This window comes from Dendroctonus ponderosae, unplaced genomic scaffold (assembly GCF_020466585.1).
Source record: "Dendroctonus ponderosae isolate FM_Combo_2020 unplaced genomic scaffold, Dpon_F_20191213v2 Dpon_F_20191213_2, whole genome shotgun sequence".
Classification (NCBI taxonomy): domain Eukaryota; kingdom Metazoa; phylum Arthropoda; class Insecta; order Coleoptera; family Curculionidae; genus Dendroctonus; species Dendroctonus ponderosae.
Window position 1 is genome coordinate 16,847,131 of NW_026018165.1, and position 19,484 is coordinate 16,866,614.

At 37.5% G+C, this 19,484-nt stretch overlaps 2 protein-coding genes across 8 annotated transcripts; one reads left to right on the forward strand and one right to left on the reverse strand.

Annotated features, from left to right (window-relative positions):
* Positions 1 to 604: 604 nt before the first annotated feature.
* LOC109536669 (GRIP and coiled-coil domain-containing protein 2) lies at positions 605 to 14,013 on the reverse strand. 7 transcript variants are annotated; one of them, XM_019902982.2, is made up of 29 exons: positions 13,752 to 14,013; positions 12,942 to 13,685; positions 12,542 to 12,808; positions 12,268 to 12,455; positions 11,803 to 12,208; positions 11,634 to 11,750; positions 11,321 to 11,565; positions 10,810 to 11,259; positions 10,536 to 10,759; positions 10,308 to 10,477; positions 9,422 to 9,589; positions 8,468 to 8,515; positions 7,242 to 7,446; positions 7,060 to 7,172; positions 6,888 to 7,001; positions 6,484 to 6,834; positions 5,853 to 6,429; positions 4,653 to 5,796; positions 4,370 to 4,597; positions 4,113 to 4,287; positions 3,859 to 3,990; positions 3,459 to 3,797; positions 3,115 to 3,399; positions 2,871 to 3,055; positions 2,601 to 2,808; positions 2,379 to 2,542; positions 1,455 to 2,273; positions 1,270 to 1,401; positions 605 to 1,218 (listed from the first exon to the last, which is right to left on the reverse strand). In XM_019902982.2, the coding sequence occupies exons 1-27, from the start codon at positions 13,788 to 13,790 to the stop codon at positions 2,150 to 2,152; spliced, it is 7,410 nt and encodes a 2,469-aa protein (XP_019758541.2). In that variant the 5' UTR covers positions 13,791 to 14,013; the 3' UTR covers positions 605 to 1,218; positions 1,270 to 1,401; positions 1,455 to 2,149. The 7 variants fall into 7 exon arrangements, with proteins under 7 accessions (XP_019758541.2, XP_048520135.1, XP_048520137.1 ...); XM_048664178.1 differs by having other exon boundaries at positions 7,060 to 7,446; positions 13,752 to 13,858; positions 13,923 to 14,012; XM_048664180.1 differs by having other exon boundaries at positions 7,060 to 7,446; positions 10,308 to 10,474.
* A 1,358-nt stretch (positions 14,014 to 15,371) lies between these two features.
* Positions 15,372 to 19,437, forward strand: LOC109536640 (facilitated trehalose transporter Tret1). The gene is made up of 3 exons (XM_019902940.2): positions 15,372 to 15,724; positions 18,006 to 18,291; positions 18,354 to 19,437. The coding sequence occupies exons 1-3, from the start codon at positions 15,496 to 15,498 to the stop codon at positions 19,387 to 19,389; spliced, it is 1,551 nt and encodes a 516-aa protein (XP_019758499.2). The 5' UTR covers positions 15,372 to 15,495; the 3' UTR covers positions 19,390 to 19,437.
* The last annotated feature ends 47 nt before the right edge of the window (positions 19,438 to 19,484 follow it).

A 19,484-nucleotide genomic window follows, 5' to 3' on the forward strand; every position in this document is an offset into this window, starting at 1 on the left:
CCATTTAGTTTTCTCTGGATGAGTAACTCGTCTTTATCTATGGATGTAACAAGGARCGCTCTTACTAGGGACGGGAGAAAAACATCGATGTAATTCGTTCGATGTTCGAWAWWTTTASAATCGATGTTGGAAATTTGGGACATYGATAAAACATCGATRTTAKATCCTGAAATRAAAACAKCGGACATTTGATGTTGATAGAAACATTTTCTGCGAACTCTTTGATAGTGCCGATACATACAAAAAATGTGAAAACTATAAGTTCAATAAATTTAGTCGATTATTTAATGTCATAGCAGTAATAAAATAAAATTAGTGAAGTTTAAGTTAATCAATTTGAAATTTGTATGCAACGGCAAACTATCAGAACCTCGATGTTGAGTTAGTTAGCTAATATGTCGATCGGAGAACGACGACACTAACGCATATATGCTAACTCGACTCGTTGTTTAAATGACATGCGCTAGTTAGTTTGAGGTTAAGTCAGAGACAAGTACTTAACTCTGGTTACGTTAAGCAAAACAAACTTCTGTCATCAAACGTTTATGATTCAGACCATAGAACAAGGATTTCAGACAGTGTCTTTCATCTATGAAAATAAATGTGCTTTTGAGACTTTATATTAAAACTACAGTGTTACATATTTCCTAAACATAGTTAGTTAGTGATTTGTTACTAAATTTTGCGACTATACGACTGAATATACTTGCAGGTAAATGTCTGATTCAAATTTCGCTTTCTGGGTCAAAACTGCCGGAATTTCCTCACACGTTGTTAAGACTGAATCTAATTTTCAACTTCAATACAACTTTTCAACCCATAGTTTGGAAATAATGACTAAAATGTAACGGGCCAGTAAGAAAACTGCGTCAAATCCCAACCTGTTTTTAGGCGCACTAACTTTTTGTTCAGATGCGACCGACTATTCTCAGTGATACTATAATAATAAAAATGGCAATAAAATAATTGAAAAACAACAGTCGCAAGATTTTCTCAAAATCAACTCTAATAATTACACAATATGAATGATGTTGCACAATTAATTAATAAAGGTTGTTTCGGCCTGTTATTAAAAAAGTTAAAACTTCACCCCAACATTGCAATTATCATTGTAACAAATCGAACATACAGCATCAAATCCTTGCAGTTTTTCGTACTCAATCAGTTCCTCGCAAGATCCAAAACTCGGTTCCCAACAGCCGGCGTACGATAAATTTACTGAAAATATTTTCCTTTACCTTAAAAAATCGCAGATCTGAACTTGCTTACAATTTCCGTTGTAGCTGATCCAAAATGAAATGCATCCAGTGGCGTTGAGAAGATCCTCATCAAGGCAAGCGTGTGATTCTATGCAGGAATCAAATGCGCACAAAGTGCAATATTCAACAGTCAGAACAACACCTGTAAAGTATTAGTTGCAGTTACGTTTACACGTGATTCAATCTCCTATTCACCAAAGGATGCCATAAACATTACAATCAAAGCACTACAGAATCCCATCCTGGTGGACTTATAAAGGAATATCAAATAATAGTTTCAATAAATTATCAATCACACCACTCGAGCGATAAGGCAAATTTTATCTGACTACATTCTAAAAATGTACTTGAATAAGTGTACTTTAAGTACGTTTAGGGAGTGAGAAACGACATCCAAAATAAAACGGCATGTTTATTGCGCAAAAACAACTTAAAACAGGAAAACCATAAGATATTGGCCATTTTTGGCAAGTGAAAAAATACTAAACTTAAACAATATGTACATATTGACAGAACATTGTAAGCCAACACCTGCAGGTCTAGTTCAGGTCATCAAAAATGCAATAATTAGTCCTAACTTTGTCATGTTAGCCTTATGATTTGTGTCTTCTTAAAGAGCGATTTAGGCATCAGATGTTCACTAATTCATATTTTGGTTAAGCTCAGTTTGAATGGCACAGATAGGATGAGGGCAAATAACAAATCAATCAGCTCTTCTATAGAGACTTACAAAATGCCCCATTGTTAACAATGAAAGAGTCAAATATCTTAATCTAGAGCCTTTGTCTGCAGCCTTTTTCATCACATTCAGTTTGCAGAATTGCACCCTGACATTTTCGCAGCAAAATGACCAGAACATGGTCGTTTGCACGACAAATTCGTTACAAGATCTAGGTAAGATCTGCAGAAAATGGCAAACTAAGTTTCTCTTGGATCTGCTCCACTCGTTCGTGCAGTTGCGATAAAAGGTGGGGCGCTCGAAGGGGCGCAAATGTTTCCCTACTAGCTTCTGACCTGCAAAATAAACGTATTTTCTTCAAATTAGAGCCCGACTCAACACAAAAAGTATGCCACTTTTCATTGATAAACGAGAAGTCAGATAAAATGTAAAAAACCTACTGTATTCCAGTATTCTGGTTCCTTGGGTTATCTTTGGAAGGTGGTGTGTTACCTGACCAAGCCACATCCCTTCCTGCAGATGTGGCACTTATAGCTGGTGAAACTGGCCTGGACGCGTCGAACATTTGAGCTGCATTCTGTCGGAATGGATTGTTACTGTTCGCCTAACAAATTAGCTTTCGACTCAAACCCAACTAAAAAATAATAAACCACCGAACTTACTTGATAAGGACTATGTGGGAAATACTGGTTGGACACAGGCTGGCCCACTTGAAAGTTTGCGGTTGTTCCAGGATTTTCCTGCAAAAATCGCTCTTTGGATCGTTGATAATGGCGAGCGTTGATTTTCTCGTATTTCCTCATACCAGTATGCCAGCGCCGCACCAGAAATTGCATCCGTTGTATCGAAATCACTGTATATACTGCCGCTCTAAAATAATCACTTTGGCATCAACCCAAAGCCCTTTTCTGCAAATAATTGATATTATTTACCTGAAATGTTGTATGGGAGAATGCCTGCGTCGCAAGCAGTAGTTTTCATGGGGCTGATTGGGCAACACTTCAATTAGGCAATGCCTCTGGTGACTTTGCAAAAAATCTACCAAGTACCTTTTCTGCCATATTAAGGCCTTCTTCACGCTTTCTAGTTTCAGACTTTTGGCGAATAAATAGTTACACTGCGAAACAACTTTTTATCACTTTTACCTTCACAAATAGCCCGCAGGAATTTACTTACCCTTGCCACCAAATCAGCAAACGGCATGTTACCGTTCACACTATTTATCATTTCAGTTCGTAACTGGTTTTCAAGAAGTTTCTTTTCCCGTTCGATCTGTTCTATGTATTCCAATCGTTGTTTGTTTTCATCTGATTTGTCCTTCAGCTCTTTGATCAGATTTCCCAAAGTCTCAGGCACGGTACTTTCCATGGGAGCGATAGCTGCAGCAGCTTGCTCTTTTAACGTTTTCAAAATTTCAGCTTTCTGTTTCTTGAGCAGTGTTTTTTCTTGCTCCAATTCATCCTGAAAATTATTACATTATTCAACTGTTCAACGTTGATACAAATAGTGCTACAACGTACCATTTTGATTTTACTCTCTTCAACTTCACGCTCCTTCAATTCCATTTCAAATTTCTTCCGAAGCAGTTCTTCAGATAAATGTCGCTCTTTGTCTTGAAGTATCCTGAATTTCTCCTCTTGCGCTCTATTTCGCTCCGTTTCCAGTTCCAGCATTTCCTTGGTGTATTTGACGCTACTTTTCAATTCGTTATTGCTTTGATCCAACGATTTATTTTCCATCAACAATTGAGTCATTTTTTCTTTTACGGTTTTAAGCTCCTTTTTAAGATGCGACAATTCACGGGCATCTTGCGTGGGAAGCGAATTATATTTGGTCGACTCCGAACTGCTAGACGGCTTCTGCCAAATTAGAGGTTTATGGAACTAATATTAAGGAAAATAAAGGGTGCCATATTTTTACCTTCAATTCCTCACATTGAATCTCAACCTTTCTTCTGCAAACTCTTTCTTCATTCAACAGTTTTTCTAATTGCTCTTGATAGTTTAAGGCGTATTCTAACTTTATTCGCAGCTGTTCCATCAATTTGGAGTCCTAAAATGAAATTATACTGTAAAGTAAGCTCAGAATCTACGCACTCATATTTCGCTATAAATGAGTATGTGCTAAAGAACTGCAAAATTTACAAAATCCCCGTTTGCACTTGCATAACTCACCTCTATCATAGTCAGTTTGTTGGCCATTTTTTCTTTTTCTATGGCGTTTTGCATCTCATTCAGCGTTTGCTGGAGGTTGTTACATTGTTGTTGCAACGACAGTTTCTGTTTCTCCAGCAAATCATTGGTCCGCAARAGCTGTTTGTTTTGATTTTTTTGCCGAGTGAGAGACTTCCTATAAATAAACGTTATTATGTGTTAAAGACATTTCAGTTTTTCAAATAATAAAAAWTAGTACGAACTAATAGGTAACTTACATATGCACTTCAGCGTCTTGTCCTTCGGAAATTGAACTAAGACTCTGATCACTCACAGCGGTTAAAATGTGGGAGTCTAACTCTGCTGCACATTCCAATTCCCTTTTGAGTTGGCCAGTGATTTCTTCTACTGGCGTATTGTTTGCTATTTGATAATTGTACAAAACGGCTTTCAGCTTGTGTATTTCGATGAACAAATCAGCATTCTTTTTCTGTTCGTTTTTCAACCTACAAAATCATTAATATCAATTGGGCTCTCACAACTTTGTAGTGTTCAACTTACCGATTAGACAGATCAAAAATATTTCCAGTTTCTTTGATTTTATTGTCAATAGCTTTAATGTTCATATGAACTTGCTTATGGTCTTCGGTCATCTGATTAATTATGGTGTCTTTTTCGCGCATTAGCTCCTCAAGGTGCGCAACTTCTTTGGTTAGCTCAGAAATTTTCAATTGGTCCTCTTGTAGACTTTTTTTTGGCACCGGAGTCTCCAAAGCCTTCAGATTATTCTCCAACTCGATTGCTCGGTTTTGATAATACTTCAAATCCTCGTTCAGTATATCCAAGTCACATTGTTTATCCACAATGAGAGCGTCACATTTTTGCGCTTTTTCTTGCAAATCCGCAATAGATTTTTCGCGATCGCTTAAACTCTGCTTCATGTTTTGCAAATCCGTTTCTTTTGCTTCAATTTTTTGCTGATGACTTTCCAACTCATGCGACATATTGTCGATGAAAACATTCTTATCGGCAATAGTTTTTTTTAACTTCGTTATTTCTTCAGCGGCGGCAGCCCGATTTTCTTCTAAACTTAGCTTGACTGTTTGAAGTGCCGCCACTTCCTGCTGAAGCAAACCTATTTGCTTGTTCAAATGGTCCAATTGTAAAAATTCTGCCTGTAATTGCTTTAGGCTCATTTGAAGCTTGTCGATAATTGAATTCTTCTCGTCTAGAGCTTTATTTAAGTTGGATAAGCTGTCGGTTTCATAACTTTGCATGTAGAGCTCTAAATCCCGCTTCTCTTTGGCTAGGTTTAAATACATTTCATCTTTTCTGACCGAATCTTCTTTGAGCGCTTGCACTTCTTTTTCCTTTTCGGACAAATGCATTTTCTTTTCAGCCAGCTGTACTCCCAGTAATTGTTCTTTGTCCTTTGCATCCTGCTGTTCTTTTTCGAAAGTCGCAGTGGCACTGGTTAGTGCTTGTTCGGTCTCATCCAACCGGCCCTGGAGCAGGGTGATTTTGTTCTCGAACTCATCTAATATTCGCAACTTTGCGTCCAATTCCAGAATCATTTTGTTTTTATCAGCCAGTTCCGCTTTCAGCTCCTCGATTTGCTGAATTAAATCGCTACTGCTTTGAGGGTCTTTGAAATGCACTCTCTTTTCTGCTGATCGCTGGTTAAGCTGCGTAGAGTTTGACTTTCCTAGCAAATAAAGAAACGCCCAATACTATTAGGAAAGGCTAAATAATTGTTCTTACCTAACGCAGATAGAGTGCGGTTGAATTTCGACGGCGCGATTCTTTGAATTGATGAAATTTCAGGCTCCAAACAGCTCTCTAACAAACTGGTCTCCTCGGTGGTTTTCATAGAGATGTGATCGAGATCCCTAAAATCGTCCGTTTTATTGCTGGCGCAACGTCGGACTTGATCGATCGGTTGGCTTAGATCTAAAATGGAAATTAGCTGCTCTATAGAGCCGCCAGCATTTTTCAAGTTTGCCAGAGTTTTCAGGTCGTTGGAGTTCAAGTTTAAGGAGGTATAGCTAAACAACAACCGCTCAGTTTCCACCTGCTTGTCCCTCAGTTTCTCAATTTCACTGTTTTTATCCTGTATTATATTTTCTACCAGGTTTGGTAACATCTGGTTGTCTGTTGATTTTTCTTTCAGCATGCGATTCTCTCGTCGAAGCGCTTCTAGCTCTTTCTGCATTTCAACGACAATTTCGTCGGATTTTTCTGAAGCTATTTCCGTTTCAGCTACTTGAAGCCGCTGCTGAGTTTCCTTGATGATTTGCTCCTGAAGATGCAGTGTTTTGTCTTTGCTTTGTATTTTCTCCTGAAACGCCGTTTTTTTAGTAGTAGAAGATTAATTAGGAAATTAACTGTCTACCTGCAGGTCAAGTATTTCATTTTGCAGGTCATAGATTTTGATTTCCAACGAAGTATTGGTTTGCTTTTCGATATGTTCCGCCTTGATTCTCTGCTGGTCTAATCGAATTTGGAAGTCGCTGATGAGCACCAGCTGCTCGTGGATTTGCCTTTTCATAAACTCCTTTTCATTATTGGCTTCGTCGTTCTCATTTTTAAGACTAGTAATTTGCATGTCCATATCATGCATTCGTTTGATTGCGGCTTCTTCTGCTCTGGAATGCCTGAGTAGCTTTTCCTTTAATCTGGCTAATTGCTGCAGAGGCACTTCGCATTCATCCATTACTGCAGAGTTGGGTGTTTGGGGTCTGATCTGAAAAAACGCATAAGTTGTATTTTGTTTCACTTAAAAGATTTGCGACTTACTAAATCTCTAACGGACATGTCCTCAGATGGTGAGCTACAGCTCGTGGTTCCAGACGAGTGAAGTAGCTCTAGTTCCTTAGTTTTCTTGTCCAGACTGACCTCGATTTCAAACAACTGAAATGTAACAAAGTGCTTGAATTCCTTGAGATTTTTTAATTAGAAATGTTCTTACCTGAATTTTTATCTGCCTCAATTCGCCCTCGCTGCCTGCCAGCTCCGCTCCGATCCTCAACTTTTGAACCTCTTCCTCCAGTTCTTCACAGTGCTGCCGCAGATTCTGAATATCTGAAACATTCCCTCCGGCAGTGAACAATTTATATTCGTTCAATGACTCGTTTTGCTGATTGACAATACATTCTAGTTTCTGCAAGTAGTGCAAATGTTCTTCAATTTCTCGATCTTTCGAATCGCTCAGCTGCTCTAAATCCTTGATTATGTCGCGAAGAATCGTTATCTTCTCCACGGCCTCATCACGTTCGCCTTCCAGCTCTTTGTATTTATGCTGCTGATCTTGCAGGCAGCTGTTGAGCTCTTGGATCTGTTGCTCCAACTGTTCAGCCTTTTATTGCAAAAAAAATAACCGCTTTAAATATGTTTTCTTTTTAATTTATATGGAAATGGTACAATTGATTACCTTTTTCGATAAAAAACCGATGTGGTTGATTGAAAACCACAAACTCAACATCTTGAAAAATTTTCAGGATGAAAATTTTAAAATCAACTAACACTCTTTCACGTCGATAGTTGGATTATATCTTAGCTTTGGCCCTGTCGAGCCGGTTAAGTGCTTCGTAAATAGCGGAAGAGGTAAACAAAGAATGCGATAAATTCAAAAAGCATTCCAAACGCGCTGTTTAAATTAAATGCAATTGAATAGAAAATACGAATATAGGGAATCAGTGAAACTTCGATAATTTTCAATATTTTTGCGAATGAATCTGTAGTTAAGAGTTGAAATTTCTCATTGCATTCAGAAAACAAACAGGATATTTAGTTGGTGAATGCGGAACTTTCAATACAATTTTAACGCCCAAAAAACTATCTAATAATAAACGTTATAAATCACTTGTAACCCAACGGTGCTTCCAAATACTAAAAGCTGTGCAATGCCATTGATTGTTACCTGCACACCTGAAAGTCCAATTTCCAAAATAGCCACTACTAATCTCGACTAAAACTTTTCACTTGTTAGTCCTGTTAACTAATAAAGCTAATTAAAGTGAAAACACTGGAATAAACAAATTGGGGACACCAAAAGGGAAGTCTGTTTTCGCCGTTCACCAAAGCCAAACATCACAACGAGAGGAAAGACCGAAAATAACTCAACGATAAAAATAGAGCGCGAGCCTTTTGGAAAACACTGTCTGGAAAGGGCTTAATAGAAATAGACATAGTTATTTCTAGTTATTCATGGGGTAAGTCGGAAGTTGTTAATTTATTTTTATCAGATTGGTTTATTTTGGGTATCAATTTTCAATTCAAATTGCCATTGGTTTAGAAGCTAAAAAGCTTCTTTAAAGTTAATAATTTTTTTAAATCCTATATTTTAAATGAGTTCTAACGTATAATAGTGTTTTTACCTGATAAGCGTCTACTTCAAGCTTGCTACGGCAAGACTTCACATGATGCTGCCCAACGCAATTCCCGCAAACATGCAAAAGTGATCCAAAATAAGTTGAAATTATGAATATTCAAAGCGATATGTGGAAAGATTGATAAAGCTGATCTAATGAGAATGCGTGTAAACTGTGGCTAAGTCGGCTAGGGTTGCGAAATAGAATAAATCAACAATTATTAATTTTCCACGAAAATTTGCGTCAACAAATAAAAGGAATTAAAAATCCTTTCAAGTTAAAAATGGTTATCTAAGAAAACGTTATTGGGTGTTTCGTAGCAGTATTTTTGAAGCAAACCGATCAAATCAAGAACAATGCATTTCCTGTGACTAAAATGCTGCATTATTGGCGTGAGCTCTTAAAAAACTCAACAGAAACGTACTTATTAATATTAATGAATATGTATTTTCAAACATCGAGCAAACAATCCATGGACTTTCCACACACTTTCCTATAGTTGTTCTTATTCTATTTCGCAAAATACCATCTGATGGAAACATTTCTTTTTCAAATTAATTGGAATGTCCCAACCGCTTTAAAAAGGAAAAATATATCGATCAACATTTTATTTATCATAATTTTTAGAATAAATATTGTGAGCAAAAATGCTTTTAATGAGAAGCCATAACAAATCGCTCGCGCTGAAGATGCATGAAGTCAAACATGAGACTTACGAGATCCAGATATTGCGCTTTCCACTGGCCAATTCAATTATTATCGGCTATTAGTAAAGCATTTCAAGTAAAACTGCAAACGTATGTAACACGCAAATATTCTCAACCCGCAAACAATCTTCATGCGTTTAGCCTGCATACCAGATGCATATAAAAATCGGGAAATATTTACATCAGAAGCATCATCAACTAGCCAGTTTCAATTCTAGCTCAAAGCTCTAAACCTGCACACCTCCAACCTTACCTCTGCAGACATTATTTGGCAATTGGCTTTATCCTTTTCTCGATCTTTCAGCTGCTCGTAAAGTGAATCGATTTGCTTCTGAGCTTCATCCCTTTCCTGCTCTCGTTCCACCGCCTGTTCTTCCAGGAACTTTTGCGTTGCCTTGTATTTTTTATCTGCTGCCTCAATCTATTTAAAATGCACTGTTTTGGATGGGCATGATAATGGCATGAGCGGTTAGGGATTATTATTTTGTTGGAGAACACAAAAAAATGCTTGAACTAATGTGAGTAGAAATAGTGGGCTTCCGGATCCAAACAGTTTTGTTTAGTTATTGCTCATTCAAACAAGTCAATATGATACGGAAATTTACTTGATTATGGGGTTCAATTTCTTTACTTATGCAATACATTTTTTGATTTTGATTCCTAATTGAATTTAATGTATATCATTTTCATGTCTAAAATAGATTCAAGTTAATTCAATCTACCTATACCCACATTTAATGTTACTTGGCGATCAAGAAAAAATATATAAATAAGCACCTGGAACGTACATACCTTCAACAACACAGCTGCGACAACCGCAAGCATAACTCGCAAATAAAATTGATATTGGATTCATAAATTTAACTCAATAACACCAATAAATGCAACACCCGACATTGGAGGCAAAAGGTAAACACTAAATTCGTCTTGTTGACCACAAAATAATTCTTCAGTCCTGTTTAGTTTACGTTTAAGCTCGCACTATGCGTTTAATACGCCGTAAAAATATGTTAAATCTTTGAAGAATTGTTTGGTGCATAAATTATTAGGATTTCTTGAAGCTACCTCGTTGTGAGAGATGAATTTTATCCATCATTAATTTTTCGTATACCGTTGAAGTAGGAAATCACAAAACTCACCTGCTGAAGCAAATCTCTAAATTCTTTTTTCGACTCCTCTTTTATCTTCTCTCCGACACGGCACAGTTCTTCGATCAGTTGAAGTGCATTTGGATCTAGAGTGGCCCGTGAATGTGTTGTCAATGATCTGGCCTTCTCCTGAAGATCACATAAAGCCCTAGTGGTATCTTCTGAAATATAAAAAAGTTGATAACCGAAGTTTGCGTTAAAAATTGCGACACTACTGACCCAATCCCGGCATTACAGGGTTGTCCCTCTCACCGAAACCTTCTGATATTACTTCCACGTGCCTATTTTCAATCAGTTCCGCGATTTGGTACTTGGCCTGCTCCAAATCGTTATCCAAGATCTGTACTTTTTCCACCAACTCATCAACTCTAACTTCCAAAAACTCCTTCTCCTTTTCAAGAGAAGCCACTATTTGATTGGAGTTGATTAGATCTTGTTTGAATCTGAAAGCCCAAACGTTTTAAAAAAATATATAATCTCAAATGAAAATTACCTCTCGATCAAAAACTGCTCGTCTCCCTGGGGAGAATGTATGTTGCTGGCCTCTTTGGGACGGGAGCTTAAAGCCAAAACTGCATTGGCTTCGTGTTTCAACTTCTCCAAACACATGCCCAGCTCATTCTTTAAATCCACTGCTATATCAACTGAATCGTCATCTTGTTGGTAATCAATCATGTTGATCAAATCGCTGAAATTAGGCGCCAAATGAACGCGGGTTTTATTAGACAAACTGTCCAAGATTCTGCTCGAGTTTGTGGTGCCTCCACTAGATACATCCAGGTTGAGTTCTTCTTCAAGCTGCTCCAATGTGAAACTGTCGTTACTGCGCTTAACCAAGCTGTCCACTAACGTATTGTTCAGCTCATCTTCAGCCTGAGTAAAATACTTCACTAGCTCTGATAGCAGGTTTCGCAACGAAACTACTTGCTTTTTCAGTCCATCTCTGTAAAGAACATAAGGTTCATAAAATAAGTACTAAAAAAATGTCGGTAAAACCATTATACCTTTCTTTCAGCAACTCTAAATCTGTCTTGCTCAAACTTTCCCCATCTCGTAAACTCCTGCGCCGAGCCCTTTCAAGAGCCCCATTCAATATTTTAAAATGCTCTTCTTTCAATTTGGTCATTTCACTATTGTGCTGCTCCTTTATGTGGTTTATTTCCGTTTCATGTTTACTTGTGAATTTATCGCGGAACTTTAGCAGTTCCGGGGGCCAATCTTCGTCTTCAGACTCATTAGAAATCAGCCTCTATGTGAATAACATTATTTTTATCGCATAAAACAGCACTAGTTTTATCGAATTCAATAGGAACTAACCTGTAGCTGACTAGCTAAGTCGTTAGCTATGTCGATTTTGGCCAAATCAATTTGCTCTTGTAGGCGTCTTTCGTAGCTCTCAACCACTTCGTTTAGCTCGTAATCACCAGAACTTGCCTACAACAAAAAAGTTATTCAAAAATAACTTTAAATAAATGTGATAACTGACCACTTCCTGAACTGCTGTGGAAAAACTGATATCTGCAGGCTGTTTAGGATTCTCCTCCAGCTGAAACTTCAAATTCGATATCTCTTCCAAATACTTATTTTCTATGGCTTTAATCTCCAATTTCTCGCCAATCTTTAGCAAAGTGTTCAGTTCGTTTTTAACTTCGATTTCAATATTGGCCAGCTGTTTATCGCTGATATTTTCCATTGAATGACTCGAAAGTTTGCTCACAAAAATGGCCAAATTTTCTTTCAGCTTTTCGACATCTTCCTTGCTCTTCAGAATTCTGTTGTGATCCCCACCTGGTCCTGGCTGGCTCGACAAGAGAAAATCCGCACTCAGTTCCACCTCTGAACTGGAACCAGACATTCTGCGGCTTTGTTGACTAAAAACTTCTTCTGAATAACTGAAATTATTAATACAGCGTTGGAAGATTTTTGGCATATTTTTAAGATTAGAGCTTACTGTTTTTCCAGTTCAGCGCATTTTTTCTCAAAATATGTGCGCAATTCCTCTACTTCTTTGGCATGCTTTTCCTCAAGCTCGACTTTCAATTTCATCAGCTCGTTTGAACCATGCGTGCTACTTTCTAAAAGCCCTCGAAGTCTAGACGTTTCGCCCTCATGTTCAGTTTCGTTGCTAATAATTTTTTGCTGAAACGCAATAGAAAATAATAGAAAACGAAAGTATTTACTAGAATGTTACATATAATTTTAAATTAGCCCCGATTGGGAAGTACCTGTAAATCTATAACTTCGTTGCGCAATTTGAGCAATATTTCGCTATCAGGTTTATTCTCTTCATTTTGGATTTTTGGAACGCATGTATGCTCTTCTACACTCTTATAAGTTTCAATCACTTTCTCTTGCAATTGAGCGACTTGTTCCTTAAAATTATCCAGCTGGATGAGCAGCTGTTTCCTTTCTGTCACAGATTGATCAAGGGATTCACTTAGTTGCTGGATTAAATCGTTCTTGTACAATATGGCGCTGTTATATTCCAATAACTGAAATCAGAAAATTTATTGACATTAGATTAGATGAATAATGAGCTACTAGAAGCGCTCTAAAAGTGACAAATAGTCGTGATTGAGTGATTTCTAAATTAAAGCATAGAATCGCAAAATGCAGATTACTTGCCTTATTATGGCACTCTTCTTGCATCTGCCTATATTCAGTAGCAGAAACCATACTTGAGGTAAATGTGGGATTACTCATTTCCCTAAAAGAATCCAGCTCTTGAGTTAAGGCACTTATGGCAGAGTCTTTCACAGCCACAATCTCTTCTAAATCTTTTAATCTATCTATTTCAAGAGGAGTTCCAGAAAAATAATTATCTGGATCCAAAGGCAGGTCAAAGCGCGCCAACTCAGTTTCTTCAGGGCCATGATTAATACTGTTATTGGGAATATTAAGCAAGCTTTTGTCGCTGAAATTAACATTAGCAAAAAGGTTAAAGCTATCGTCTTTGGAATTGGAATAGTCAAAGTCCGAGTGAAACTGGGAGTTGTTTAAAATCTCTTCTAGGATACTTTTAACATTTTTATCGCACTCATCACTTGAAGCTTGGGGTCTTGCCGGAGCATTGTCTGTGTTCATTGGGAGCCCGTTAGTGATGCTGCTTCCAAAGCTACTTAAATCTAGAGAATTCGGTTTCAGCTCTTGGGAAATATGAAGATCTGAACTAAGGATGTCGACAAAGGCACTTGTTTGATGGAGCACTTCGATTTCTTGAAAAGAACGGTCATTTTCAATGCTGCCACTGTTGGACGTAATATGTTCGCTAATGGAGGCTTCTGATATGGCCCCATCGGCGTCGTCCACTGATCTACTTTTGGATAGGGATTCCTCACCCTGGTCAGCTTGCAGTGACGCATTTTCCTCCTTTGATACATATTTAAATTAAACGCAATTATCGTTGAATAAACAATTTGAAGACAACCAACCAACCTTATCACTTGTTTCGTCAAGATTATCAGGCCCTTCCATTTTAGAGGGTTTAAAAATTGGAAAAACTTCTTTGTTTTTAGTAGCTTATAAATCCGCACATCGATAAACTGAATAAAGAAATCACAATTACTGTTTGGATATTTTTAGATTCCCACTTGGATCAAAACAAACCGTTTTTTGGGGGTTATGTCCAATGCCCAACTGTCTGGTGTTTGTTCGAACGGGAAACCTGGTTTCTAGGCAACCAGTTTGATGAGAGTATAATTATCCTTTTCTAAAAGATCTTCCTGCTTTTTGTATCATAATTAATTTAAACAGTTGAATGGAAAATGTACTTGAATAAAACTCTTAAAAACTCTTAAAAATTAAACTCTTAAAAACTAAGAACTTATCATGTCGAAGAATTAATTGCTTAATTTTTGCGGTCAAGCCAAGCTCTTAAACTGACACCTTTTTACTTTAATTAATTAATTACTTTTTTACATTTTCTACTTTATCAGGTCCACGCGTTGGAAGTAAACACTACTTAATACTATCTTATAGGTAGTTCGCATACTAACAACTTTTCACTCATAGAAAATGACTACTTTACCATAAGATAATAAAGGATGCCAAAACGTCCACGCTGTCTATCACGTCTATGTCGCAGCGATGCGGATCGAAAAATATTGCGTATTTGCCAAATCTGTATTTTTTACCAAAAGAGGTAGACTGTCGAGGACATTCCTTGAAACTAATGGGTTTTTCGGGCTTTTAGGCCGTCGTCCGGTATAGAAGATATTGTATGATCCTGCAAATTTTGGTATTTAGCGCAACTAAAGTAGAATTTTGCAAAATTTTTGAAAAATTTCGTTTGAAACTCGCGCCTTTGATTTCGGAAAACTTATCGTAAGGTAAAAATATATTTAGAAACTTGATTTTGAATTCGTTGAATTGGAGAAGAATTATCCTATAATCAATAAATTATTGTACCGATGCTTCTACGGTGGTTGAAATGTTTAATTTTTTATTTTTTTTATGTTTATATTTATGTTATTTCTTATTACGTTATGTATAAAACAAGACATTGGAGAGCGTAGAAATAGATCATAAAAAGGTTCCCTAAACTTCAACTAACTAATAATTCAATATTTTGTAAATTCAAAAATCGACACCGTGTATTTCAAAAGTGAATTCCCATATCCCAAACTACATCCTTAATCTGCTGTAATTATGGGAATATTCGTGGAAGAGGACGTTTTTACGCTCCGAACATAAGCGGCAGAAGAATGTTAATAGAGCTCTAATTATTGCAAAATTGCGCTCAGAATGATGGCACATTCCCCTAAATTACTATTGGAAATAGAGCAAAATAGCTATTTAACTTCATCACATGAACTGTAATTCTTATAGAATTTTGCTTTTATTGCCGCTTTTATGCCCTTACAATTTACTATAAAGCTTAACTTCAATGTGTTATAAAAATAGAAACCAGTAGCAGAAGACATTGATTTTGTTTGCTAAAAGACTTACGGTTATCTTTACATATTTTCGGAACAAAGCGCCAGACTTAACTTTTGCTACATGTTCAAATACGGTTTAAAATGTAACAAATAGACAATATAATGTCGAAAGATGAGTGTTATAAAGTTTCTCAATGCGTGAATGAAGCGAACAGTTTGCAACAAGCAATGAATGAATAATAGTGTACCTGGCATGGAAAATAGCAATCTTCCAACCTTACAAGCCGAAAACAGTGAAAATCATGACCGAATATAAGATGGAAATTTCGCAAAATGCGGAGAATGTACCAATTAGCATGGATATCAACACTGATAAGAAGGAGATGATCAATTTAAAAAATGATACGGAAGTCGTTTATACGCCTACTACAATGAGCGCTGATTCAAAATTTAATGATTTCCAAAGTTTGAAGCCAGACAAGCAAGTCGTACCTGGCAATTCGTTTTTTCTATATCGAACAGCTTTTACTGGTAAGTAGTGCAAGAATATTTAATAGCCTTAAATGGTAAGTAAGTGCATTTACAATTCATGCGCAACAATCCAAGATTTAGAAGGTTTTTAACTGATTTTGTTTCCGTATTTGATATGTTTGATTCAATTATTATAGTTAGTCCAAACTTTTTTTTCTTTGATTTAATTGCTGTCTATTCGTTAAGATTTATTGTTTTATTTGCTTCAAATGAAATGTTCTTCTACTATTTGCGCGCGATTATTTCCTGGTGCGTTTTCACACACTGAATTGAACTTTTGCCAATATTAACTATGATAAAACCGATTTCAAGTGTATGAACTGACTGTTTATCTTTCATTATATTTTCGATTTTTTTAAATGTTTTATTAACATCGCTATTTTTGGATGTATGCCATTCTCGCCAACTAGTCAATTGCCGTCCATCTACTTTGCTAATCACATAAGTGCCTGAAACAATAACGAAACAGATTACTTGATTGCACAGTTAACTCAGTTATCATGAAATACAATTATGTGTTTAAGCCGTCCTCCGAAGTTTTATCAGTTAAGTGTGGATTTGAACTGTCTATGACAAAAACAGAGCTGTTTATGAAGTTGTTATTAGTGGACAGCCAAGCAAGGTAATCCCGGGGGATTAAATCCGGGCTTCTGGGCGAGTAAGACGAGGCGAAAACATACCAAGAATTATGGTTAAAGAAAAAGTAGAAATAAGATACTGAAAACATTAGATGCAAATTTTAACGACGAAAGAGGCACTGAAACTCTTATGAAGAAATAGATTGACCTGAGAGACATAAGAATATTATCAAACCTCTACTATGGCCAAAAAGTATTAATACGAATAGGAGACACAACAGCTGAAAAAATTGCCATACTCAATCCATCAAGGATGTGGTACGCTCACCAAAAATTGATTTTTAATGTGGATTCAGATCGGCATTAAGTATCAAGGGAACGAGAGTAAATAACTTAAGATGCGCTGATGACACAGCCCTCTTAGCTAGATTGGAACGAAATGGGCTCTGAATATAAGTTCTACCATGATTTTCAATCAGTTCGATGCATTCCTCGAGTCCGTGAGCTGAAAATGATGTAAGACATTTTGAAAAAATTTAATTTTTTCAAAAAATCGACCCTCACCTTTGGAAAAAATTCGACCAAAAATCAAAATTTCACATGCGTGTTTTTTGAGCTCAAGCGGTTCCTTTCGACGTATGACGGTCAGAAATATGCATTTCAAAAGTGTTTGGGTCAATAATGAGGATGAAATCGTCGGGTAAAGATCGTGAACGCTCAAAAACGCTCAAAGTTTGCCGAAAACGTCTATTATTTCGGATGTGAAACTTCTCCCATATTATTCAATGAGTTCAATGCACTCCTCGCGTCCGTGAGCTGAAAATGATGTAAAATTTAAGACATTTTGAGAAATTTTGAATTTTTTCAAAAAATCGACATCTACCCTTGGACAAAATTCGACCAAAAATCAAAATTTCACATGCGTGTTTTTTGAGCTCAAGCGATTCCTTTCGACGTATGATGGTCAGAAATATGCATTTCAAAAGTGTTTGAGTCAATAATAAGGAAGAAATCGCCGGTTAAAGATCGTAAACGCTCAAAAACGCCTAAAATTTGCCGAAAATGTCTATTATTTCGGATGTGAAACTTCTACCATGTTATTCAATGAGTTAGATGCATTCCTCGCGTTTCAAAAAATTCAAAAAATCGACCGTTGGTTAAATTTCGGCCAAAAACCAAAATTTCACATGCGTGTTTTTTGAGCTCAATCGATTCCTTTCGAATGTGTCGAAAATGTCTATTACTTCGGATCTGAAACTTATACAAAAAAATCAAAATTTGCAAAATTACACTACTTAATTTAATGAAAAATCAGTCGGCAAAGAAGGTCAAAAAACTAATTTAAATTTTTTGGCCAGTCATTGCTGGGCTTTACAAGAAAAAAACATGTGAACTTCATTTCTTTCATTAAAACAACGCAACCGGCGTCCGTCATAGTCTCTTTTCAGTAAAATCAAAGAAAAAACAGTGAAAGCACTGCACCGCTTAAAAACACAGCGTCTTCTGTTTTACTGCATGTCGCTGTGTAAACATCTGAAAATCCACTGTGCTACCCAGGCCTACTCCAACCATTGACTTTCTTGCATATTGCCCACAGAAGATCAACTTCCTTTGTTCCACTCCTCCCACATCCACCAAGCACACTAAGAGTTGAAATGCTCTCAACACCCATAACACCTTTACTCAGTTTGCACTCTTTCCAGGCAACCTGTTAGCCTTTACGGCAGGAATTGGTTTTTCATGGACCTCCCCAGTGCTTCCGAAGCTGCATGGAGCCAACAGCCCTCTAAGCACGCCAATAGACGCGTCGCAGGAGAGCTTGATAGCTTCCATACTATGTGTAGGTGCTGCGATAGGGCCTTTTCTTTTCGGCTACCTAGCGGATAAAATCGGCAGAAAAAAGACGCTGCTTTCCATAGCTGTTCCTATGATAGTGGGAATAACCACTCTAGCGTTTACTGATCAGGTGAAGTTGTACTATTTTGGCAGGTAAGTGCTAATAGCACTATGCGTACACGTATGCAGACAAAAGACAAAGGGTTTTGTTTCAGATTGCTATATGGCATAGGAAGCGGAGGAGTGTTTACAGTCCTCACAATGTACACAGGAGAAATTACCGCCGATTACAATAGGGGCAAGTTCAGTTGCATCCTGGGCATATTCGTGGCTTTGGGGGTTCTTTATCCGTTCTCAATAGGCGGCTTTCTATCCGTGCGGATATTCTGCTTGTCCTGCTTCCTTCCTCTGCAAGTTTTCCTCATTTTCTTCACTCTTTACGCCCCCGAGAGCCCGTCATACTTAGTGAGGACAAGCAGATACGATGAAGCCGAAACTGCGCTCATCAACTTACATTCCCTTACCAAATGCCACGCTCGGGATGATGTTTCCGAGTTGCAACGCATCCAGGACCTCCAGGCAAAGACCAAAGGAGGAGTTGCGGAATTATTCAATTCGAAAGGAACGCGCAAAGCCTTTATAATTTCAGCTGGCCTGCTGATTATCCAGCAGTTTTCCGGAATTAATGCTGTGACTGGATTTATGGAGAACATATTCCGAGCAACTGGCAGCAGCATTCCTCCTCAAGCTGCCACTACTTTAGTTGGAGTCATTCAAGTTGTGACTGTTTTCATCACATCTTCCCTCATAGAGAAGTTGGGTAGGAAGTTTCTTCTCATGGCCTCCGCCATGGGCGCTGCTGCTTCCATCATATTGCTTGGTTTGTACTTTTTCCTCCACAAGCACGAGTTCAGGCTTCTAGAATACTTCTGGTGGCTGCCCATCTCCTGTCTGCTCCTCTACATTGTTTCGTTCAATCTGGGTCTGGGCCCAGTGCCGTGGACCGTGCTGAGCGAAATATTTCCAGATAACGTAAAATCCAGTGCTTCAGCCTTGATATCGTCCATCTGCTTTGGAACATCTTTTGTGGTCACTCTGGCATTTCCGATACTTAGCGAAATGCTCGGCATGGCCGAGTCGTTCTGGTTGTTTGGACTTTGCTGTATTTTCGGAGCGGTTTTCGTGCGCTTCATTGTCGTAGAAACGAAAGGAAGGAACCCGATGCAAATTCAGGAGATACTGGGCGTTTAACAACGCCTCGATCTGATGATGTGGAAATTAAACGAGGTATTTGCTATGTACTTGATTGTTATTTTACCCTAAAATGTATGATATTTAATACCAAA